This window comes from Colias eurytheme, chromosome 7 (assembly GCF_061535395.1).
Source record: "Colias eurytheme isolate Ceu_HAF_F1 chromosome 7, ilColEury1 Martin Lab GWU primary, whole genome shotgun sequence".
NCBI classification, from domain to species: domain Eukaryota; kingdom Metazoa; phylum Arthropoda; class Insecta; order Lepidoptera; family Pieridae; genus Colias; species Colias eurytheme.
In genome coordinates this window covers 366,854-389,653 of record NC_142986.1, presented here as the reverse complement: position 1 = coordinate 389,653, position 22,800 = coordinate 366,854, and the positions used below count along the sequence as shown (strand labels likewise).

Here is a 22,800-nt window from a genome sequence, read left to right as displayed (position 1 = left end):
CAGTATTTTACTCACATCTCGTCCGAAAACGAGTGTCTGTGTCTGTTTGTATATTTTCAAAGTATTTAATTCATAATAAATGAAAATAGTGATTGTGCCAGGGAGTAATTTATAACTTATTCCTTCAATTTTGGGTGTGTTGCCAGTCAAGAGATTTTATTGTTCGAGGATTTCACTAACGCGGTAAGTAATTATTGTTTAACCTCAATAAAAAAAACATAAACATCAAAATTTGTACATATAGGTAAACAGAATATTAAAAAGATTTAATACACATTGCAATAACTATTTTTCTTCAGTTCTATAATGTATGAACTCTGTTCTCAATATTTTTATCGAAAATAAGTAATTTATAATTATGTTAATTCACCTTGCAAATTAAACTGAACTACCTAGGTTCCGTATTTCGATTACCTAATTAACAAAAGACAATCAAACGTGACTATTTTTAAAGAATCAATAAGTACGTATTTTAGTTTGCAAGTGCAATATTAAAGACTATTGCTGTGTTATTTTATAATATCTCATACTGTAATCTTATCTCCTTATTCTCATACAAACATGAAACAATTAATTTTATGAAGATGGAAGGTCACACACTTGCCAAGATAAATGAACTGTCACTTGCCAGATGTTATCAATATCTCTATATAAATATAACAGGCATATTTAAATGATTTCCTATTAGGATGAAGGAAGTAGAGCTGTAACAAATAAATAAAATATTTTGTGGACTAATAATTGCAAAGATAAAGATTTTCCACTAGTCAAACACTGTTGTAACTAACAGGAAATCTATGATAAATGATTCCTATGTATTCAAAGTTGTTATCGAGCTACATGGTTATTCATAATTCATAATTGCAACTTGTACAGTGTTTCACTTCTAAAATTGTTTTTTAAGTAAATTAATATAGTAAATGTCACATTACACTGTACTAGCTGTGCCCTACGGTTTTACCCGCAGTGCTCCACTCCTGTTGGTCTTAGTGTGATGATATATAGTCTATAGCCTTCCTCGATAAATGGGCTATCTATTACCTAAGAATTTTTCAAATCGGACCAGTAGTTCCTGAAATCAAACAAAAAAACAAACTCTTCAGCTTTATAATATTGTAGTATAGATTCAATGGCAATGAACTTTTCCAATAGAACAACATAGAACATTTTATTGTAATTGGTTCAGTAGTATTTGCGTGATAGAGTAACAAATATCCACCCTCACAAACTTTCACATTTATAATATTATTAGGTAGTTTCGCATTTATTATATTAACCCATTGAGCCCCGAGCGGCCAGATCCGACCGCGACACAATAGATTTTCTATTGTGTCTGTGATTCCGGGGCCTGATGGATTAATTATTCTATGAAAATGGCCAAATCCTACTATTACTTTTACTAAACATATCCGTAGCTATGTTATATAGAGCTTATTTTTTAAGAAATGTCGCCTAATTTTGTTAAACGTCTGGGATACTACAACCTTGAATAGTGTACAAATTAAAGCAATTGAGATAACCGATCACATTCAATTAGTGTGTTGTCTTGTTTTTTGGTCTTAATTTTAATCTATTTAATGGGTCTCAATGTATGTATTTATACTTGGGGGAAACAAGTTATAACTTACTAGCTTTCGGGCCGATGCCTCGTCCGCTTTGTCTAAAATCTAATAAATAATATACTAAAACCTTCCTCTTGAATCACTCTATCTATTGAAAAAAACCGGATCAAAATCCATTGCGTAGTTTTAAAGATTTAAGCATGCATAGGGATAGAGAGAGTGATTTTGTTTTTATACTAGTGATAATACAATAGAATAGTTTTGTTTTGAAAACGATTTACGTGAAAAAACTTGGTTGCAATTACATATTCCCATTTGTTAATTTTAATTAATGTAGTTTTAAATTTTAATTCATTAAAATCAAATAATAAAAACGATAAATAATCCAGCTATGGCATTGAATGTATTTTGCAATGCTACAATTTATATAAACCTCTGTACAAATAATCCGATTTAAATTAGTTTCTGACGTGGAAATAAAAGTGGGAGAGGATAAATGGAAGAGGGAACGGCCTTCGATACCGTAGTGTGTATACTCATCATTATGGCGCCGATATTGAGGCCATTCATAAAAATAATGTACAAAATGTGGTACAAAACGATAGACTGCTGTGAGGGTGTGGTTTTTCTGCCAATAATGTAGTGATTAATTTCGTGTCTATATTCTAATAGCACAGATTACTATCAATAGTAATATACCTACCTACCTAATACTATCAGTTTCTATACACTGAACTAATACTATGAATGGGAAAGTGTATGATTAATGTTTGTAACGGTTTCACCCAAAAATCACTCAACGGACTATGATTGTAGTAGGCAGTGTTGATACTTATTAATATGTATAAATACTTGCCTCTGAGGTTCCGTCCGCGGATGAAACCGCGCGGCACAGCTAGTTTGCTATAAAAAGCGTCTCGTATACTGGGTACTTCAAACTTCAAAGTGTGAACTCAAAGCATGCCAAGCTTCATCTTCTAGGTAACTACACTTTTTTTTATTCTACATCCCTACTGTTCAATTGTGTGAAACAATGGAATTGAACTTTTGTATTCATATTCAGTATGGTTGTTAAGATTCATGTCTGCTATTGAGATGTGCACGGTAAGATTTTTAAACAGCTTACGACTTACATTTATTTAGAAATAAATAGATTAAATTATTATTTAATAGTATAGTGTTGCAGTGTACCTCTTAAAGTATCCATAATCCATATACGTACATATTCGAGGTCCTTGTACAAACCTTTAGATATTGGCCTAATATTGCACATAAGAAAAGACAACTATCGCTATTAAGTCTTGAGTCTCTGCAAAATTATGGTTTCGTTCTAAGTCTTGGCGGTTTTAGGTTTCTGATTTCTATGTTATAGTTGCTCCTTATTATCTATTTCTTTATCCGAAAATCGCTTCGGAATCTAAACTATAAATAGTGAAGTCCCATGTCCCCTAGTGGGGTAAGGGGCAGATGCATTATACATAGAGTAAGTGCGCCAATTATGGACTGGTTCCGTAATATGGACTACCTTCATTTCTCGAAAACCATCAGTCGTAGGTAGGTATCGGTCTCCGCAAACTGAATTCCACCCCACCAGAGCCTCGCCAATCGTTTGCCGTTGGGCAGAGATCGCGCACGCATTAATGGCAGCCATTTTTCGTTTTTGTCATTGCGCGATGTAATTTTTTACCTAACTTCGTAAGCTCATAACTTCATAAAATATTACTGTTTGGAAAAGTGAATTATACCAGGGGAAAGGTGAGTTGCTTTACAATCATTCATAATAAGTTGGTATATCTAATAGTTTAAATATTTTTCTTAGCAACAATATTACCGTAAAATTCTATGTGTATTATAATATGGACCACCGGCATGTTTTAAATATGGACTAGTGGTCCATTTTAGTAAAAGTCAAGTAGTTTTATTTTAATTTGATTGTTTAAGGATAACATCTACAAATGAAGACAAACATGGGATAAAGAGGCAATGGCTAATGCAATTAAAGCACGTGTTTAAAAAAAGGAAGCGCGCGTTTGCATTATGCGGTTTTCGTGCCACAGGGATATATCCCGTTAATAGACACGTTTTTGAAGATCATGGCTTTATTGACGAAGACCTTCCAGCAGTAGAGGGGCCTTCTAATGACCCAGCGCGCGATATTACGACACCAGTTGATATAATTCCTGATAACCCGATACCTCAGCAAAGGGCTGTTGTACCTGAACCCGATAACTGCTTACCTGCGACAAAGGCTGTTGCATCTCCCACACCTTAATCTGTAATTGAACCATCACCCCAGACCCATTGATGGACATTATGAAGCACAAAGCTAATGCACAACCAGGAGTGTCAACACTGACTATGAATGATTCAATAGTTAGTCCCTCTACATCATCTAAATCATATTTTTCGCAAAAAGTGTTTCAGCCTATACCGCATTTAAGGAAAACTGTCAGCAACAGAGGAAGAAAAACTACCAAGCCTACAATCTTAACATCTTTTTTTCAATAATTTTGTACCAAATTCACTATGGTCCATATTTAAAACCATGTGGTCCATATTTTGTACACTTTTTTCTAATGAACAAAAATGACATGTTTTAGAAAATGTTGATTATTTCTAAGATTTTAATGTTCCTTAAGAATTCTAATATTTGATTTTGTTCCTAAATAACTCCCGAACCTTTTAAAATATATAAGGCTGATTAATCTTTATAATTCTGAGTTTTATTACAAAAAAACCTTATGGTGGTCCATAATTGGCGCACTTACTCTATTATGCTAGGGATAAACCTATAAAGCCAGGAAAAAACTATAAATGATGCTCTAATTGTCTTTAATTTTTTTGTATTTTATTTTGATTGTAATTTGTAACTTGCATATGGGAAGGGACATTTCCTGAAATAAAACAATTTTATTTATTTTATTTATTTATACATCTGTTTCACTGATCGATTTTCTTTAGGGACCAGTAGGTGATCAGCCTTCTATGTCCTACCAGACCGAGACATTTTTTTTCTTCGTCTCCACCGGGAATCGAACCCAGGACCCCTTGGTGTTACGCTCACGCGTCAACCACTGTACCGAGGTCTAAACTATAAGATAGATATTCGGGGCGGAGACAAATGCAACGAATTAAAAACCATAAACATTGGTTCAGATCTCCAGTTATAAGTGTTATTTTAAACCTGACCGTTTTATATATAGAGATAATCAGACCCATCACCCAGTACTCTAGTATGACAGGTTAACCTTGATTGTTTCGTCTGGGATGAATATTTGTGGTGCAAGTTAAACGCGATTTAATTTACAGTTTATAGATAAAGTTACATAGACTAGGGCCCGTAGACAAAGTAACAATTAAAAAACGATAACGAAGTTAGAAAAGGAAAATTGTATGGGATTGACATTAGATAGACCACGTGATCTAACGCGGCGTATGTCAATCCCATACATTTTTGCCTTTTCTAACTTCGTTATCGTTTTTTAATTGTTACTTTGTCTAAGGCCCTAGATTATTACAGAGAAGATTTTTCTTGAATCCTCTTCTTCATTAATGAAAACGGTAGATTATTATAGATTAACACTAGAAGAATGCTTGACTTAGGTTGTAACTTGATATATCTTTTAAATAAATTAATAATTGTAGTGTTATAAGCTTCACTAAAAGTAGATTACGGTTCGACAAATTACAATAGGTAGCTTTTAAATATTTTGTTTTTCTTGTTAAGTTAAAATAAGTCTTTGGTAAGCAGTTTATCGTGAATCTACATTCTACTTGAAGGATCTTTATTATAAAATTTAGATAACAAACGCATCATTACATACAATGCATACAATCTTGATACTAAATGACATTATAATTGGCTATTATAGAGATTTACCCAGCTATTAGCTTATCTTTAACCATAAGTAGGGTCAACCGGGGCAAATGCAACTAAAAAATAACAAGTTTCAAGTTTGATCGGTTGCAGTTATCTCCTTTTATATTTGGTCATTTATTTGACCCATTTAGTGATTTTTGTATTTATTCAAGATTATTTTCAACCAATCAAGCAATACAGTAGTCTTATAAATAACTGGTAGTGAGAATATTTCCTAAAATTGGTAGAAAAAGTTACATTAACCCCTAGTCGGGGGTAAATGCAACTAACTGCCATAGCTCTTCTTCTATTTCATATAAAACAACGAATATAGAATATATTTATGAGATTTCATGTTATTCATAGGATTTTGAACTGGATTACCGTGTAGCAAGGACGAGTTTTCAGGAAAAATCTTATTTTTCTGATTGTGGGGCAAATGCAACTATTTGTTAGAGAATTAGTGTGGGGAATGCAAAAAACTTATTCATCGATATATTTTTATTATTCTATATATATATACAATAACGTTATCTATACAATAACGTTGCGATCGTAGATGGCGCCGCATTATTTAGAGGAAAAACTCATGTACCTACTTTGATTTACCACTTTAAATCGCAACAAAAAAAAACAGTGTACTACCTACTAAGTCAATTTTAGTTTTTGGTCAGAACAAATAATATTCTTTGTGTTAAATATTGTTAAAAACGTAAACCAAACAAAATACGTTTATTAGTTAATCAACCGTTTACTAAAAATGACTTGAACAATCACAGAACTATTCTACCTATCGTTTTTAGTTACTTATATTCTTTATCCACGCTTTATCTTATTTGAATTTTACTTATGAACCCGTCTCTGGGTATAATATCGAAGAAATAATCGATGGTTCTTCTTTAATTAATCATAAAGAAAGTATATTTTGACTACCAAGAAGGATACATAATAAAAATATCGACACTGTCACATCACTAGTGTTTTTAGTTTCATACAAAAATATAAGGGGCTATTGTAACTAATCTCACAGTTGCAATAACCCCACAGTGAAATTTTCATGGGGCAATTGTAACTGCATCAATAACACAAAATAGAGTCAACTAACGCACTAAAAATATAAATGAAATAAGCTTAACGGCTTGTGATAATCGTGTCCAATCAAAAACACCTGCAAAAAATCACTCCTAAACAATTTTTTTGTCTGCAAAACTCGACACCTGTTTTTACGCACACCAACTTCAAAATAGCGGTTTGACACAATGGCCTATCAATCAAATAGTTTTCATCGTAGGGGCACCATCTATTACTTGTAAGATTTATTAGTCGTTGAGTTATTGAATCATAGGTGGCGATTTATTACAACAACTCTAATAAATTAGTTATGATAACTAGTTGCCATAGCCCCATAGTTGCATTTGCCCCGGTTGACCCTATATGCTTCATTATTTAATATCCATACACATAATACTAAGGTTCTTTAGTCATTAAATATTCAATCTTAAATTCCTAAAATGCGGGGATTACATTTTCCTTATCTGTGACTAGCTGCTCCGCGCGATTTCACCCCCATGGCTTCTCTTCTGTTGATCGTAGCGTGATAATATATAGCCTATAGCCTTCCTCGATAAATGAGCTATCGAACACCGAAAGAATTTTTCAAATCGGACCAGTGGTTCCCGAGATTAGCGCGTTCAAACAAACAAACAAACAAACTCTTCAGCTTTATAATATTAAGTATAGATAAGGTTTCCCTCCCAATTAAACAGAGTACTTACTCAGGGAAAATTTAGGATTTATTAATGCAAGTATTTTTGTTATTTTAATCAGAGAAAGCTTGCTATAAATGTTTTTTTTCCACCAATTCTATTTATGTTTTCATAACTAAATCCTATATGGGTATTGGATATATTAAATAGAATTTAGTCCGCTTGTCCGTTGGTCTTTCGTAACTTAAGCCTCTACTTAACGGATCTAGTTAACCGTTGAACTGGTCAGTAACAAAAAGAAGTCTAGGATAATAGTTGAGCTATCTATAACCATTCGATCGCATCATGAGGACCGAGGGTGATGTGCCGTGAGTACATTTTAACTGATTTAAATCCTAATTTAAAACAATATATAGATAAAAACTCCCAAAATATCATGTATTATTGTGTTAATTTTAAAGAGCTAATGGATTTTAAATATGGTTTTTCTTGAGCTCTCTATCTGTGTTTAACTAATAACTACTAAGTTAATTTTAATGGTTTTAATTAGGTATTTATAATGATACGTTTACGTTCATATTTCGTACATACTAGGTTAGTTATTGAAGATTTTAATGTGTATTTAATTGTTTTAATGACCATATGCAGTCCGAAAGGTAAGGCATCTCACCGATGAAGATACAGCTAGATTGGTTTATTTCAGCTACTTTCATAGTATTATGTCCTATGGAATTCTACTATGGGGCAGGGCAGCAGATATAGAAACTATATTTATCTTACAGAAAAGAGCCATTCGTTCTATATATAATTTACGTGCTCGGGACTCACTAAGAGATCTCTTTAAGAATACTGGTATCCTTACTGTACCATCACAGTATATATTTAATAATATTTTGCATGTACACAAAAACGCCGACTTACACACAAGAGTGGGAGATAGACACTGTTATGGCACAAGGAACAGAAATAGAATTGAAATGCCATTTTTCCGATTAGCTAAAGTTAAAAATTCATTTATGGGTCAAGGTATACGCTTTTACAATAGAATTCCTCATAATATTAAAGAGTTTAGTAGTTCTAAATTTAAAACTTATATAAAAAATGTACTAGTTCAGAGAGCGTACTACAGTATTCAGGAATATATGGACGATAAAAACCCATGGAGGGTTGTCGCGTAAAAACCACAGGACAGTTCTTTGGCATGTTATTACAATACTTATATGTTGTTACATATGTATTTTGTAAAATTGTAAAACTGACATGATTTAAAAGAGCAACTATGGAGTTTCTTGCCGGTTCTTCTCCGTAGATACTGCTTTCCGAATCGGTGGTAAATTTTAAAATATGTAATGACGTTTCAAAAGTGCTTCTTTAAGAAGTCTAATTGAATAAATAAATGTTTGAGTTTGAGTTTGAGTTTGAATTCCTACAAATCTATGTCGTGAGGTATTCCTAAAAATGACGTTACTAAAAAATGCTGTTTTTCCCTTGTTTTCTATGCTATTCAGTAATTCATCTTAATCGTCTTGTCACTTGTGGTTACAACGTCATCTTAAAGTTGAGGATGTTTTGGTGACGGTGCCATGCGTCGCTTCACTTTAGGTGACGCGTTTGTCCGTTTGCCTTCCTGTGGGCTGTGGTATGTGATAAACTTAGATCATTAAGTAATGGATGGAGTACGCTGGCAAATGTTCTAACTAAACTTTCTGCTGATTTTGGTGCGGGGAGGGTAACTCACACTGATGAAACACAATGAAACATAATCACACATTCACAAAAATAATTTGTGTCACGAAAGTCGTAAAAATTTACGACCTTTTAAGCGACGAGTTTTTAAGAGGGCGTATAAAGCCAGATAATTCTACGATTAAGCCCCGCACATTACGCGCCATGCCGCGCGCCCTCACAATACCCTCATACACCCGGCTCATCCAACGTACGTAAAGTTCATCGCACGCTAAATTATACACAATATTCTTCGCTCGTTCAACGCGTATTTTCGGTAGTTAGTAGGTATGTTGTCTAAAATAATTGTATAAAACAGTGAAGTTGAAATCATCACAAATTATGTAATATGTCTTTTTATTATTATTTGTTTATAATTATTAATGATAATCTATACATATTATAAAACAATAAAAAAAGTAAAAACTGTCTGTATGTAATATATAAAAAAAAAACAATATTAGGGAAACAGTATAGAGCACGAATCCGTAAAAAAAGTCTGTCGAAATAGCGAGTATAGATACTATTTTTAAATAAACATACGCAGTCGACGACACACATTCCTCCAGAACTTTATTTTGATTAATTTGGTTATAGTCCATTGAATGAGTCCCTCCAAGGGGGGTCTAGAGTGCGTGAGTTAGTAACGTAAGATGTTTCTTCGGAAACATGTCAAGAGTCCCTAGGTAATAAACATACTAAAACCCCGGGCCACTAGGACGAGCCCCGGAGTGGGGGGAGGGGGGAAATGGGTCCATTTTTTTCATTTTTCGCTTAAATCTCAAAAACGGTACATGTTAGAGAAAAACTTTCAAGGAAAAATTGAAAGGCCATAAAATTATCTACAAGTTGTACCTGAATCATTTTTTCCTATATCCTACCGTTTCTGAGTTATACGCAGTAAAACATGATTTTGGCTCAAACAATTTCAACATCAATCGATCAAAAAATATTTCTTTCTTCCAAAAAACTCAAATGTGCAACTTGTGACCAGTACTGATAGATTGCTCTTAATTAGGTCTATAATTGGTAAAATAAACACATTCCTCCATGGAAGCCTTTAGGAGGAATCGATTGTCAAAATATTATATTAGGGCAGTTTGAGTTACTGAACTTGATCTTTTTATTTTTTTCTTCCAAAAAACTCAAAAGTGCAACTTGTGACCGGTACAGATAGATTGCTCATAATTAGGTCTATCATTGATAAAAATACCAGATTCCACCATGGAGGCGTTTACGGGGAATTGAATTTTATTAGGGTAGTTAGTTAAAAAGTTCATGTATCGTAACTACCCTAATAAAATTCAATACCTCCTAAAGGCCTCCATGGTGGAATCTGGTATTTTTATCAATGATAGACCCAATTATGAGCAATCTATCTGTACCGGTCACAAGTTGCACTTATGAGTTTTTTGGAAGAAAAAAATAAAAAGATCACGTTCAGTAACTCAAACTACCATAATATAATATTTTGACAATCGATTCCTCCTAAAGGCTTCCATGGAGGAATGTGTTTATTTTACCAATTATAGACCTAATTAAGAGCAATCTATCAATACCGGTCACAAGTAGCACTTTTGAGATTTTTGGAAGAAAGAAATATTTTTTGATCGATTGATGTGGAAATTGTTTGAGTCAAAATCATGTTTTACTGCGTATAACTCAGAAACGGTAGAATATAGGAAAAAATGATTCAGGTACAACTTGTAGATAATTTTATGGCCTTTCAACTTTTCCTTGAAAGTTTTTCTCTAACATGTACCGTTTTTGAGATTTAAGCGAAAAATGAAAAAATGGACCCATTTTCCCCCTCCCCCCACTCCGGGGCTCCTCCTAGTGGCCCGGGGTTTTAGTATGTTTATTACCTAGGGACTCTTGACATGTTTCCGAAGAAACATCTTACGTTACTAACTCACGCACTCTAGAACTTTTTATTCAATGGACTATTAGATTGTACGACATTTTTCGACTCAGCAATTATTCTAAAAATAAAAATAAAAATTATCCTTTATAAAATATTACAAAGTTCTTCGAAATTTACGTATTATTTTATCGAGAGCTGGTAACTTTAGCAGGTACCTTTCTGGAGTATTTTTTTCTGCGTGGCAATAGTCAGTAGACACAGGTTGAGAGTGAGGGTCCACATTTTCCAAATTTAAAATTGTTCTGTGAAATTAGTAAATTACTTTCAAACAGGGTCAATTTGATTGATTGCATTTGCAAGGCGACCGTAGGAATTAGGTACCTACATAACTAAGTATAAAAAGTGTCTTTGTAAATTGTAGGTACCCACTATGAATGTAGGTATCTATAAATATCGTCGCATGAATACTCAACTCGCGGGAACGAATTTACAGAATTTACACAAATAATAATATCCAAACTCGCCTGGATAAACTTTCTCAAATGAATCTATAGTTTAGGTGGTCTGTTGCGGTTCTGCATCAGGTGTTTCAGTTTTCAAAATAAATTATTATTTTATATTTCCCGGATAATATAATAGTACCTACACAACAAAATAACTTTCATTCAAATCCGTCCAGTAGTTCCGGAGATTAGCGTGTACAAACAAACAGACAAACACAGACAGTTTTTTTTATTTACGGGATAAAACTCATCCTATGACCTTTCTCAGGTCTCAAGCTATATCTGCACCAAAATTAGAGCCCAGACATACCTACATACAGACACACATACAAAAATTCTAAAAACTATATTTATGTATAGATATGTAGATACTACATATTACTATGTAATACAGATTATGAATATATTATATATATACATATACATATGTATATTATAAAAAAATACCTATTCAATGTAAGTACAATTTTAACTTTCGTACGAATTTGTTATACCTATGTATAGATGTTATGTAAATATAATATATATGTACTATTCACAACCGGTTTACATATTATTGATATTATTATTTACTGGAGCGAACATAGGATCTGCCTATAGTAATAATAATAATATAAATCTTTCTTGACTTGATTGATTGCACCGCGACTGTAAGAATTAGGTAGGTACCACTATGAATTTTATTTACCTATCTATAGTTGCTGCTGCTATCGCGTCAATACTCAGCCCGCGGAAATTATTTTACAGAAACTAAACTTTCTCAAATAGGTAAATCTAGACTTATCTTTTTATATTATAATTATTATTTATTAATATTATAACAATACTATTATATTATACATTATATACATTATTACCTTCGACATTTAGTTATCTTTTCAATTTGAATCTTCTTTAGTTCTCGTTTCTTAAGTCTTTTCATTTTGTTGTTTACCATTTTCAACAAATCAATATTCGGCGTAATTATAAAACACGGCGCAGCAATTTTAGCGTGGTCTACTCGTCTCAACGGAGCGATAGCGTCTGATGTATGAAATAGAATTATGTTTTTAGCTCCCGGAACGTGCGATGGAAGATGATTTCTTGCGTAATTAAAAATATAGTAAGCGCCAAAAGTGTTTTATCGTGATTAAACCAAAACTAAAAGTAATTACACAAAATGCTCTGACAAATATCTTGCAAATGTTTTAATATAATTGTTTATGAAAAAAAAATCATAATAAGTATTACCATGTCCAGTAAAAAACGTAAAAGTGTGAAATTTAGAGGTAACTTCGTGAATTTTTTCTATCGAGTCAATTTCAATATTTTATGTTTTTGATCTGACAATATAATCGAAAATATCATCAAGTTTTACATATATTTTATTTTTTATATTTGGTCTTGAATATTACACGTATCAACTAAAAGTTGATTGGTGATTTGACTTTATACGCGCCCTTAAATTCAACTCTATCACTAAGATAATAAAGATTAAATTTGTATTTCATTCCAAGATAGTCATGTGGAGTGGGGTTCAATATCGCGTTCTAAATTCAACTTTATCACTTAGGTCATAAAGATTAAATTTGTATTTCTTTACAAGATAGTCTCGTAAGGAATGCGGTTTATTAAGGCGTTTTCAACTTTATCTCCTAGTTCATAAAGATTAAATTTGTATATTTTCTTTCCATGATAGTCTCGTGGGGCCGCATCAATGATCGAGTAAACATGACTCGATTATTTTTCTTGATCATATCGCTAAACGATACATCGACGATTATTAGAAATTGCATTTTATTAGAAATGTACGTTAAAAAAATAAAAAAATATACACAAATGAAAGGTTATTCCATCTTTTTTTATATTCGACATGTTTGAATTGCTTCTGCAAGACTTGACAGTACAAAACGGCATTTTTAGCGGAGCACTCGCAGACGTCCGTTCGACGTTTTACGAATACGCAGAGTGCTTGTAATCGATTACGCAAGTAGTTTTTATGAAAGGATAAGATTTTTCGATGAAAATAATCTTATACCTCGGCAAAAGGGGAAACGCCTGCGAGTGTTAAGTATCCATTACTTAATGATCTAAGGTGATAAATGATAATATCACAATGGAATAGGTATTGTCATTGCCTTGATGGCTTTCATTATCTCGATTGTCATCCGGTTAACAGTGATCTGGGTATGTTTAATGTTTTAATTACGCATCTGTGGTAATATTATAAAGCTACTAGCGGTCCGCCCCGGCTTCGCCCGTGGTACATATGAAAAATAGATGTTGGCCGATTCTCAGACTTACCCGATATGCACAGAAAATTTCATGAGAATCGGTCCACCCGTTTCGGAGGAGTATGCAGACTAACATTGTGACACGAGAATTTTATATAAGTATAAGATTATTATTTTGTGTTTGTATGTAAGTACTTATAGGACATTATTTATAGAGAATAGGGCAATAGGCTAAAGTTACCACTTTTGAAGTGAAACTTCTTTAGGCGCGTTAAGAGTAAAATTTCAAGGTCGGGTCATGGCAGTGCCATCACATCATGGAGTAAGGCGACGATATTAGTATCTTTGAATCTTGCCATAAAAGTTTCACTTTTGACACGTGTGCACGGCAGGGCTGACGGCACAGACGATCTTTTTTATTTTTTGCTCATTAGATATAGCTTGTGAACAATATTCACATATTCTAAATTCGTTTTCCAAAATAACAAACAGTTTAAGAACAAGTTTTGTTTTCAAACGTTAATTAGCTAGGAATGTCTGGAGACGTAAATACTTATAAAAATCTTCTGAATCTAAATATAGAGTGATTGGCAAACGACCTTCCAAATTCCAATCAGACAGATAATTTTGGAATCAAATTCCAGAGAACTATTAGCTAATAATAATTCCATTGCTATAAATTGAATTAGGGCAATTGATGGCAAATACGCGAATTATTATCTCTCTCTCTCTTCAGCCTTTTTCCGTAAACTGTTGGAGATAGGCCTCTTATAACCCTAAGGCACGCCATAGAGCTCGGTCGCAAATTATTAAAATGTGTCTATTATAAATTAGAAATCTAAGTAACAAGGCACTAGATTTCTATGTTCCACACCATTCTTATTACAATAATAAAAAGTTTCATCATATTGGGGTTAACCAGACAAAATATATTATAAATTATAATATATTTTTATTATATTTTGTTTTCAGGTGTCAAGAGGGTAAGGAGATGGCGGTTCCGCACATAACATCGTTCTGCTGGTGCATGGGACTAGAGGCTGGATCGAAATTGATTGGATTTGTGCATTTGGTAAGTGTGATGAAATTCTTTTGTTTTAGTTTTTATAAGACAGTCAATTACTCAAAACACTAATGATACATAAATTGTAATCTATACAGAACACACTTTTTCTGAATTCACAATATCGACTGCCGCATTGTGCGCGACGTTGCCAAACGTACACTCGTAATTTTTTGCGACGTTGTCGGTCTGATCCAATGTCATTAATAACATTATGTTCGCAAACAGGCCGACCTTATTTACATTCGTGTTCTGAGGGTAGATTGATGTGGTTCGCCGGGATTTTTATTTTAGATTCTATAAAAAATCTATATAATAAAAATGAAATGCCCAATGGTAAGCGCAAAACTCGAGAACGGCTGAACCGATTTCGATAATTCTTTTTTTTATAATACCTATTCCTTGACGTACGAAGATGGTTATTATGGACAAAAAAAGTCAACTTGTACCACGGGCGATGCTGGGGCGGACCGCTAGTTAGCAATACAATTTGACGTATGGGCGTATGAAATATTTTTATATACGGGACACGGGTCAGTTGTTCCAAGTACTGTATAAAATAGCTGATGCGAGCTAGTGTATTGTTTATTTTTGCATATTATAAATTTAAATTAGGAAGATCTATTCATATTATCAAATTTATTCTTTGGAGGAAGTGTGTACCTACTACATTTACACACATTGTGTGACACATATTTATCTGAATCGTGCTTGTAAAATATTTTCGCTATTCGCAATTCTATACTTAGATAATTTATATTTAGATTTAAAAATGCGCGAATTTATCAATACGTATACAGCTAACATTTGTATAAAATTTGTGACATTAGAATATTTGGCGCCACACTATCTGTCAAATTTGAAATTAGAGTTTAAATTTTTTTTTATCAAAATGAATAATCTCAACAAAAACTGAAAACATAATTATGAATTACAATAATTGCAGTCTAAAATATTTATGTGAAATTTTATTTCTACACAATTGAATTTCTATTCATTTTCCTTTGCTTTCTGGTTTGGAGATATCGCCAAAGATCTCAAATAAGTCTATCTTCTGTACATAATGTCACAAGCTGTTTTCCATGCCAGTGTACCTAAAGTGTACCTCCTTCGATTCCTGATTCCATGCTTGTGTACCTACAACGAAGAATATTATTCCTCCAGATAATCTCGTTCAGTCTGATGGTATTATGCGCGGTGTACGCGGAAGCGTTCCGTCAGTACGTGGGCACGGTGGAGGACGCGGGCGACCGCCTGTACACCACGTGGTACGCGATCACGTGCGCCGTGGCCGTGTTCACCGTGCTGCACGTGCTGCTCGCTACTACACTGCTCTATGCGGTGTTTAAGGTATAATAATTCATACTAATATTATAAATGCGAAAGTAACTCTGTCTGTCTGTCTATTACTCAATCACGCCTAAACTACTGAACCAATTTGCATGAAATTTGGTATGGAGATATTTTGATACCCGAGAAAGGACATAGGCTACCTTTTATTGTGAAATATGTACCACGGGCGAAGCCGGGGCGGACCTCTAGTTAATAATAAAAGTGAGAGGGCGAGTCACCACCTGCCAACCATTATTTGTATTTGAGCAGAAAGCCAGGTGCCATAGTTTTCCATAGTCCTTAATACTGGTCCATTAACATCCCATTCCATAGCCCAGTTTATGACAATATGCATACAGCCATCATACAGCCCAGCAATTCTTGTAGGGCTGTATCTCTATGGTGCAGCATGGACAGGCTGCGGTTGGTGTCCCACAAGTCACAACACATTAAAATTCTATAAAGGGCCCCTGCGTGTTGGATCTGTGTCCCTACGTAAGCCTTCCAAAGATCCGGGTACCGTCCTTCTGGTGGTACCCGAGTATTATAGAACTCAGAAACATAATAATAATATTATGTACTTATATAATTAAGCCTTTTATTTCCCATCATATTACAAGTACATATTTAACACTTATAAACTACCTATACATTACGTTTTTTAAAGAATACAAAGTTGACAGAATTATTCATTATTCTTGAATAGGATGTTTAAGGTATGTATATCTATACTAATATTATAAAGCTGAAGAGTTTTTGAATGCGCTAATCTCTGAAACTACTGGTCTGCTTTGAAAAATTCTTTTGGTGTTAGATAGCCCATTTATCGAGGAAGGCTATAGGCTATATATCATCACCCTAATACCAACAGGACCAGAGCAAAGCGGGTGAAACCGCAGGGCACAGCTAGTACTATATAAGAAGCAAAAATAACATAGACTCAACTACTATAGGAAGACAAATTAAAAGTCAGAGACAACTTGGTACAATATCAAATTGAAAAAGGACACCTTGGAACTCCATTCTAAGTTCCAACTCACGTTTCAAACAACACCATCTATTGCCAAATTAAATTCTATTGCATTCCATAAAGTTTTTAAAGTTATCATTTACAACTTTTTAAGAGTAACTCGAGTCTATCTAGATTTATTTCCATTTGATCCCTTAGTTTCTGTTAAATAACAAGTATATATCTCTGTTCTTACAATCAAATAACCTATTATTATAATTTCCAGAGAAACACCCGAGCCCTTCGCATATGGGTATGGCTGATGCTGGCTCTGTACTGCGCTTCACTAATCTACGTGATAGCGGCCATGACATTTGGTTTCACTGTATCGGGTTCGGATATATTCCTCGCCTTTTTGCAGGGATTGGTTTTCTTTGGTGAGTAGATTTAGTTTTAATTATCTATTTAAAAATAGGTACTAGCTTTTATGGGTAATAAATGAATAATTTTAATTCAACAGCTGCTTGGTAGAGATCGCTTATACAAGCGATAGGGCTGTGTATTTATCATGCTAAGTTTCTTTTGATTTGTTTTTTTTGTGTATGTCGAGTGATGTGAATTTTGATTTTATTGTTGATGCAAATTGAAAAGAAAGAATAAATTTACTAAGTTCATTTCCTCTTTATAATTTTAGTGCAGATAATATGTATTATGTTTTAAACTAATAATAAATTGTTAGAAATATTAAGGGGTTGGGTTGAATATTTGTTTGAATGTACTATGACTACACAACTGCATAATTAAAGTTTTGAAAGGAAATAGTGACAGCTATATTTGAAGTAACAATTATTAAACCAGAAGATAACATATGGCCCTGCCTTCCAAGCCAGAGATCGTGGGTTCGATTCCCACCCAGAGCAAATTTTAATTATCTAAATAAGTATTTATTTAAAATTATATATGTATGTTTATCAGCCATCTGGTTTCCATAACACAAGTGAAAGCTTAGTATGGGATCAGATCGTGCCGTGTGTGAAAATTGTCCTGAAATATTTATTTATAATAATAATAAATAATAAAGCCTTTATTTCCGAAAAAAGTTGACATAAGTATATAAACATAAAATTACTTAAAACTAAAAACAAAATTTCACTATAAAATATCTCTAATTTCGGTATGCCTTACGGCAAAGGCCTTTTTTTTTTTTTTTTTTTTTTTTTTATAGTGGGGAAATCTTCGAAAGATACCCATGGCCCCCGGGGATGGAGCCAAGGGTTATGTCGGATTCTTACCGACTAAATACGGCAAAGGCAAAGGCCTCCTCCAACTCTTTCCATTGTACCCTGTCTGCTGCCACTCTTGACCAAAAATTTATTTATTTATTTAATAAAAATTTCAGGAGTATTAGCGTACTGTATCCTCTGCGTGAACAGCTACTACCTGATGCTGAAGAGCTCCGAAGACATGCAAGGTCCACACAAGACTGATTTCTAGATTAACTGCTTAAGTTACGTCTAAGTCACTAAGTTTAGTCCTTATGTAAGTTAGACTAAGACTAAGTAGTATTCAACTAAGAATAGGAGCGATTCAGCGCCATCTTGTGACGTCATTACACCTATATCGTCACAATGGGGCTATTATTATTAAAACTTATTAAACAACAACATTTAAATTTGATGTAATTTGTTTACATCAAATGAGTGAATGCGCATTCTAACCCCACTATGTCAAGTTCTTTTGTCGTTCTTATAGTGCGTTCAAAAAGATTCTATGCAATGTTCTAATATTGAACAACACTGAATACGAGTTTTCGTTTACACTAAAAGATAACGAAATAATGCTCTTGCTGTAGCACTAGTTCTATGTTCGTTTGATGTAAATTCACCGTAAGAGTAAGACAAAATGAAATAAACGGTTATTAAAATACAAAAGGATTTGTAAGTAAATTGCCATTTTTAAATGACATTTGACAATTAGGATATAATATATTTATTATAGTCCTTTTCACCTAAGATGATTCCTGTGACATATCGATTGTTGACACGTGTAGAGATTGCCTTTACTGAAATCATCACGATTGTTTCCGATAGTCGATAATATTTTATATGGAAATGAAATCGATTTGAATAAAGGACCAAAATTAGTTATTCCGGCATTTAGGCAACAATTAACTGGAATCTTAGCAAATAACAGCGACAAAAGGTGAACAATAACAATTAGTAATTATAACAGAATACCACATAAAGTATCAATATAAAAATGCAACTTGTATAAAAAGCTGACGCACTCGTACAGACGATTGACTCGATTGACAATCGATCACAAGATGGGCGCCGATTATATGATTTTCCAACTCTATAATTTTTCAACGTTCCATTTCATGTACACGAATTGCGTAGGTATTACTGTTTTTGTTTTAGAAGCTTAAAATAAAAATATTATGCATTCAAATTATTTTTGCTTTATAAACATAAAATACGTAAGTAATTCGGAACACAATGAAGTGTCACAGGAATCATCATAGGTGAAAAGGACTATAAGGTTATTCACGTTCCTATTCTTAGTTGGTTATTAATTATTATACTTATTACCTTAAGTGTATTTAATAAGTGATTTGCGGCACTATTTTGATGTTTTTTTATGAGATAATTGTACAAATGGTACTTATATTTGTTATAAATATTGCATTAACTTGAAAAGTACGTACAAATATTTAAAGTTTTTATTTTATTTCAAGCAGCTCTTTATATATTAAATATATACCATTCATACTTTTAAAAAATAACGAGAAAAAAAATAATTTCATGATGACATGCTTTCCCATCTATATACATTATACAGTACAAAATATAATTTTAAAGTCAATATATACGGACAAATATAGAAAACTGCATAATTCAAATATTTATAGATAGAGATTTTATCTTCCAAAAATAAGTAATTTTTGTTTTATTTTTAATTAGGTTCTACAAATAAATAAGCGTGCCATTTTATGTAGAATTCTTTATGTTATATAAAACATAATCTGTCTTACCACAAAAAACTTTAGACAGGGTTTAACTTTAAGCGCGGGTTCTCTTTAATCTGGTTTTGTCGTATTTCACATAGACAACTATTAAAGTGACCGATCCCTGGTTTAAAGTTAGACTGTGTTTAAATTGTTTTGAGGTAAGACCAAAATTGTTTAAAATAATGTACTGTTACTGTTTTTTGCCCAAATCGTAAGTGCCAAAAAGGGTCATTCTTTATGAATCTCTTTTTGATAAAATTATACTGTATGCCTTATGCAATTTATTGAAATATATTTAAAGGAAATTAGGGCTTTTTTATTATATAGTTGAAATATTGCACAAATTGTAATTACTTAACTTAAAAATGTTGAATAGCAAGGATCATAAAAAGACAATAGATAGTACATTTTAAATGCATAGAAAAAGATAAAATTAGTATACAATCTCAATGATTTTCTAAAAAAAAATTTATATTTCATATTTCGTCCAATTCCAAAAAGTGCAATTACTAAAAAATCCTGTTATTTTATATCTAGAAAGCCTATATATTTGACTTAAGGAAAAAAAATAACTGAAAATAAATAAATTAAAATATATACTCGTAGATGTGCTTGAATAGATATAGTGACCTTTATATGCCTAAAATTTTATTACATTATTTCTTACTATTTTTTTTCATAAAAAACATAGTTTTACATTTTAAATAGGTAATAGGTAGGTCTGAAACTTTGCTAAAATAAACTAAAAGACGTAAGTGTCCTGAAATCTTTTGAAATTTCACTTCTACTGAACCTTATGGTAGCCCATCCAAAAACTAACCGAGCCATATAATGCTTAACCTGTATTTCGCTACAGAGTGTAAACTATGCCTTCGTAAAGCCTTAATAATATGATATAGTATTAATCCGTCAGTCCTCGGATCACAGACACAATAGAAAATCTATTGTGTCTCGGCCCGATCGGGCCGCTCGGTGGTCAATGGGTTAAAATAAAATAAATATTATAATAAAATGTTCCTACCGATATATTTTCAAGTGTTCTTATATAAATAGAATTATAATTAATTAGTTGGAATATTCTAGAGGCCTTATTCAGACAAATACGCGGATGCATTTATAATATACACAAATATATGAAAGAACTATACAATAAATTTGACGAATATATGTATAGTAAATAATTTTATTTACTATTAATTACTAAATTTTCGAATTTTTGAGTTTTCCTAATCTTAAATTACTCCTCCTAGTAGTTATCGGTAAATACTATGATTTTTAGAATTTTTGGTGGTCCTAATTTTTTATTACTATTTCTAGTAATAATCTATAGTAATCGATACATGAATAATGCAAATTATTATTATCTTGTTTTATTATTAAGGATTTTTTATTTAACTCATGTCCATGTAATGGATAACGATAAATAATGTAAAATGAAAAAATACTGTTAAATGTAGTTTTTAATGATTACCTATATCTTATGATTTTTACTTATTTACTGAACAGTCTTCGTTCTTAGTTCTGTAAATGCTTTTGGTATCATATTATATTAAAGTGATCACATAAGTTTAAATAAGTACAAGTTGTATATGTCGCCGTTAACTGGTTGAATATGCTATTTGATTGAATGACTAGCGCGTTCATTGAATGACGACATTCAATTGAATGACTAGGCCGTTGATTTATCAAGCGTCACTCAACGTCAAACTAGTTAGCGGTTTGTAACATAGCCCTTTGAACAGCATTGAATGACGACAGTTGCTGAAAATTTACTTTGTCCACAAGAAGACGATGGCGATTACCTGACGATTAATTGTCCTTTAGTCATTCAATTAACTGTCGTCATTCAATCAAATAACAGATTCAACCAGATGTCTGCGACATATTCATAATGTTATGCACAAGGATTTTTATACCATCCATCCAAAATATTGTAAAAGAATTACTTAAGATTTTTATTTAATTTTACTTTTCTATGACTCAAATCAAACACGAAATCATTATGAAAATATTGTAAAAACCTACAAAATTTATTTTTTCACACAGTTCCGCCTTTATAATGTTCAAAAATAACATAATACAGTTGAAAAGGCATAATTTTAAAATATATGATGTTATATTCTAATCAGTAATCTCATAGGTATTTATTAGGAATCGAATAAATGTGCTATTTACATGTTGCTTACATTTTGTTTTATTTGTCCTTTGCTTTTGTATTACAATACTAGCTGCGCTCCACGGTTTCACCCGCGTGGCTACGCTCCTGTTGGTCTTAGCGTGATGATAATTATAGCTTATAGCCTTCCTCGATAAATGGGCTATCTAACACCGAAATAATTTTTCAAATCGGTTCCTGAGATTAGCGCGTTCAAACAAACAAACCCTTCAGCTTTATAATATTAAGTATAGATATTATAGATGTGTCAAGTTTAACTTATTTTAATTGCGGTTCATTAAAAATAGGGCTTCATTGTATTAATTAATATAGGTACCACTTTTGTAATATTATCATAGTTTAAAGAGACTTTGATATAAATATGATACTGCAACCTCCTTGGTACAGTGGTTAACGCTTGATCGCAAAACTTGGGTCCTGGGTTCGATTTCCGGTGGAGATAAAGAAAAAAAATGTCTCGGTCTGGTAAGATACAGAAAGATCACATATGCATAGTTGTCAGAAAATCGATCAGTGAAACAGATGTATGCAAAATGCATCTGCACCATAAGCTACACGGTTCTTGATTCTTCAATATATAAAAAGTCTTAAAAGGGACGAATATCAGTTTTTTCTTATATAATAATTAAAAGAAGGATACGATTAAGGATGATAAAATAAACACAACAATAAGTTTACACAATTGTTTATTCATCGGAATAATCTTATATTACGATGACGTCGCATGCTTAAGTTTCTTTCGAGTGGTAATTCAATAAATATATTACAATTTTATTCTATAGATATCGTAGTAAGTACAAGAGTACGGCGGTTTAAGACTAAACAACAATTTATCACA

The 22,800-nt window shown here is 32.6% G+C and overlaps 1 protein-coding gene across 1 annotated transcript; it reads left to right on the top strand.

Moving 5' to 3' along the window:
- Positions 1-25: 25 nt before the first annotated feature.
- Positions 26-18,392, top strand: LOC149906848 (uncharacterized). Its single transcript, XM_090103773.1, has 5 exons — positions 26-183; positions 14,405-14,504; positions 15,660-15,845; positions 17,063-17,213; positions 18,176-18,392. The coding sequence occupies exons 2-5, from the start codon at positions 14,424-14,426 to the stop codon at positions 18,268-18,270; spliced, it is 513 nt and encodes a 170-aa protein (XP_089959899.1). The 5' UTR covers positions 26-183; positions 14,405-14,423; the 3' UTR covers positions 18,271-18,392.
- The last annotated feature ends 4,408 nt before the right edge of the window (positions 18,393-22,800 follow it).

Excerpts from the sequence above, each read along its gene's own strand:
- LOC149906848 (XM_090103773.1), top strand. The coding sequence starts at position 14,424 with ATGGCGGTTCCGCACATAACATCGTTCTGCTGGTGCATGGGACTAGAG. Across the intron at positions 14,505-15,659 it reads TGATTGGATTTGTGCATTTG|ATAATCTCGTTCAGTCTGAT; the intron begins GTAAGTGTGATG and ends TTATTCCTCCAG. Across the intron at positions 17,214-18,175 it reads GCAGGGATTGGTTTTCTTTG|GAGTATTAGCGTACTGTATC; the intron begins GTGAGTAGATTT and ends TAAAAATTTCAG.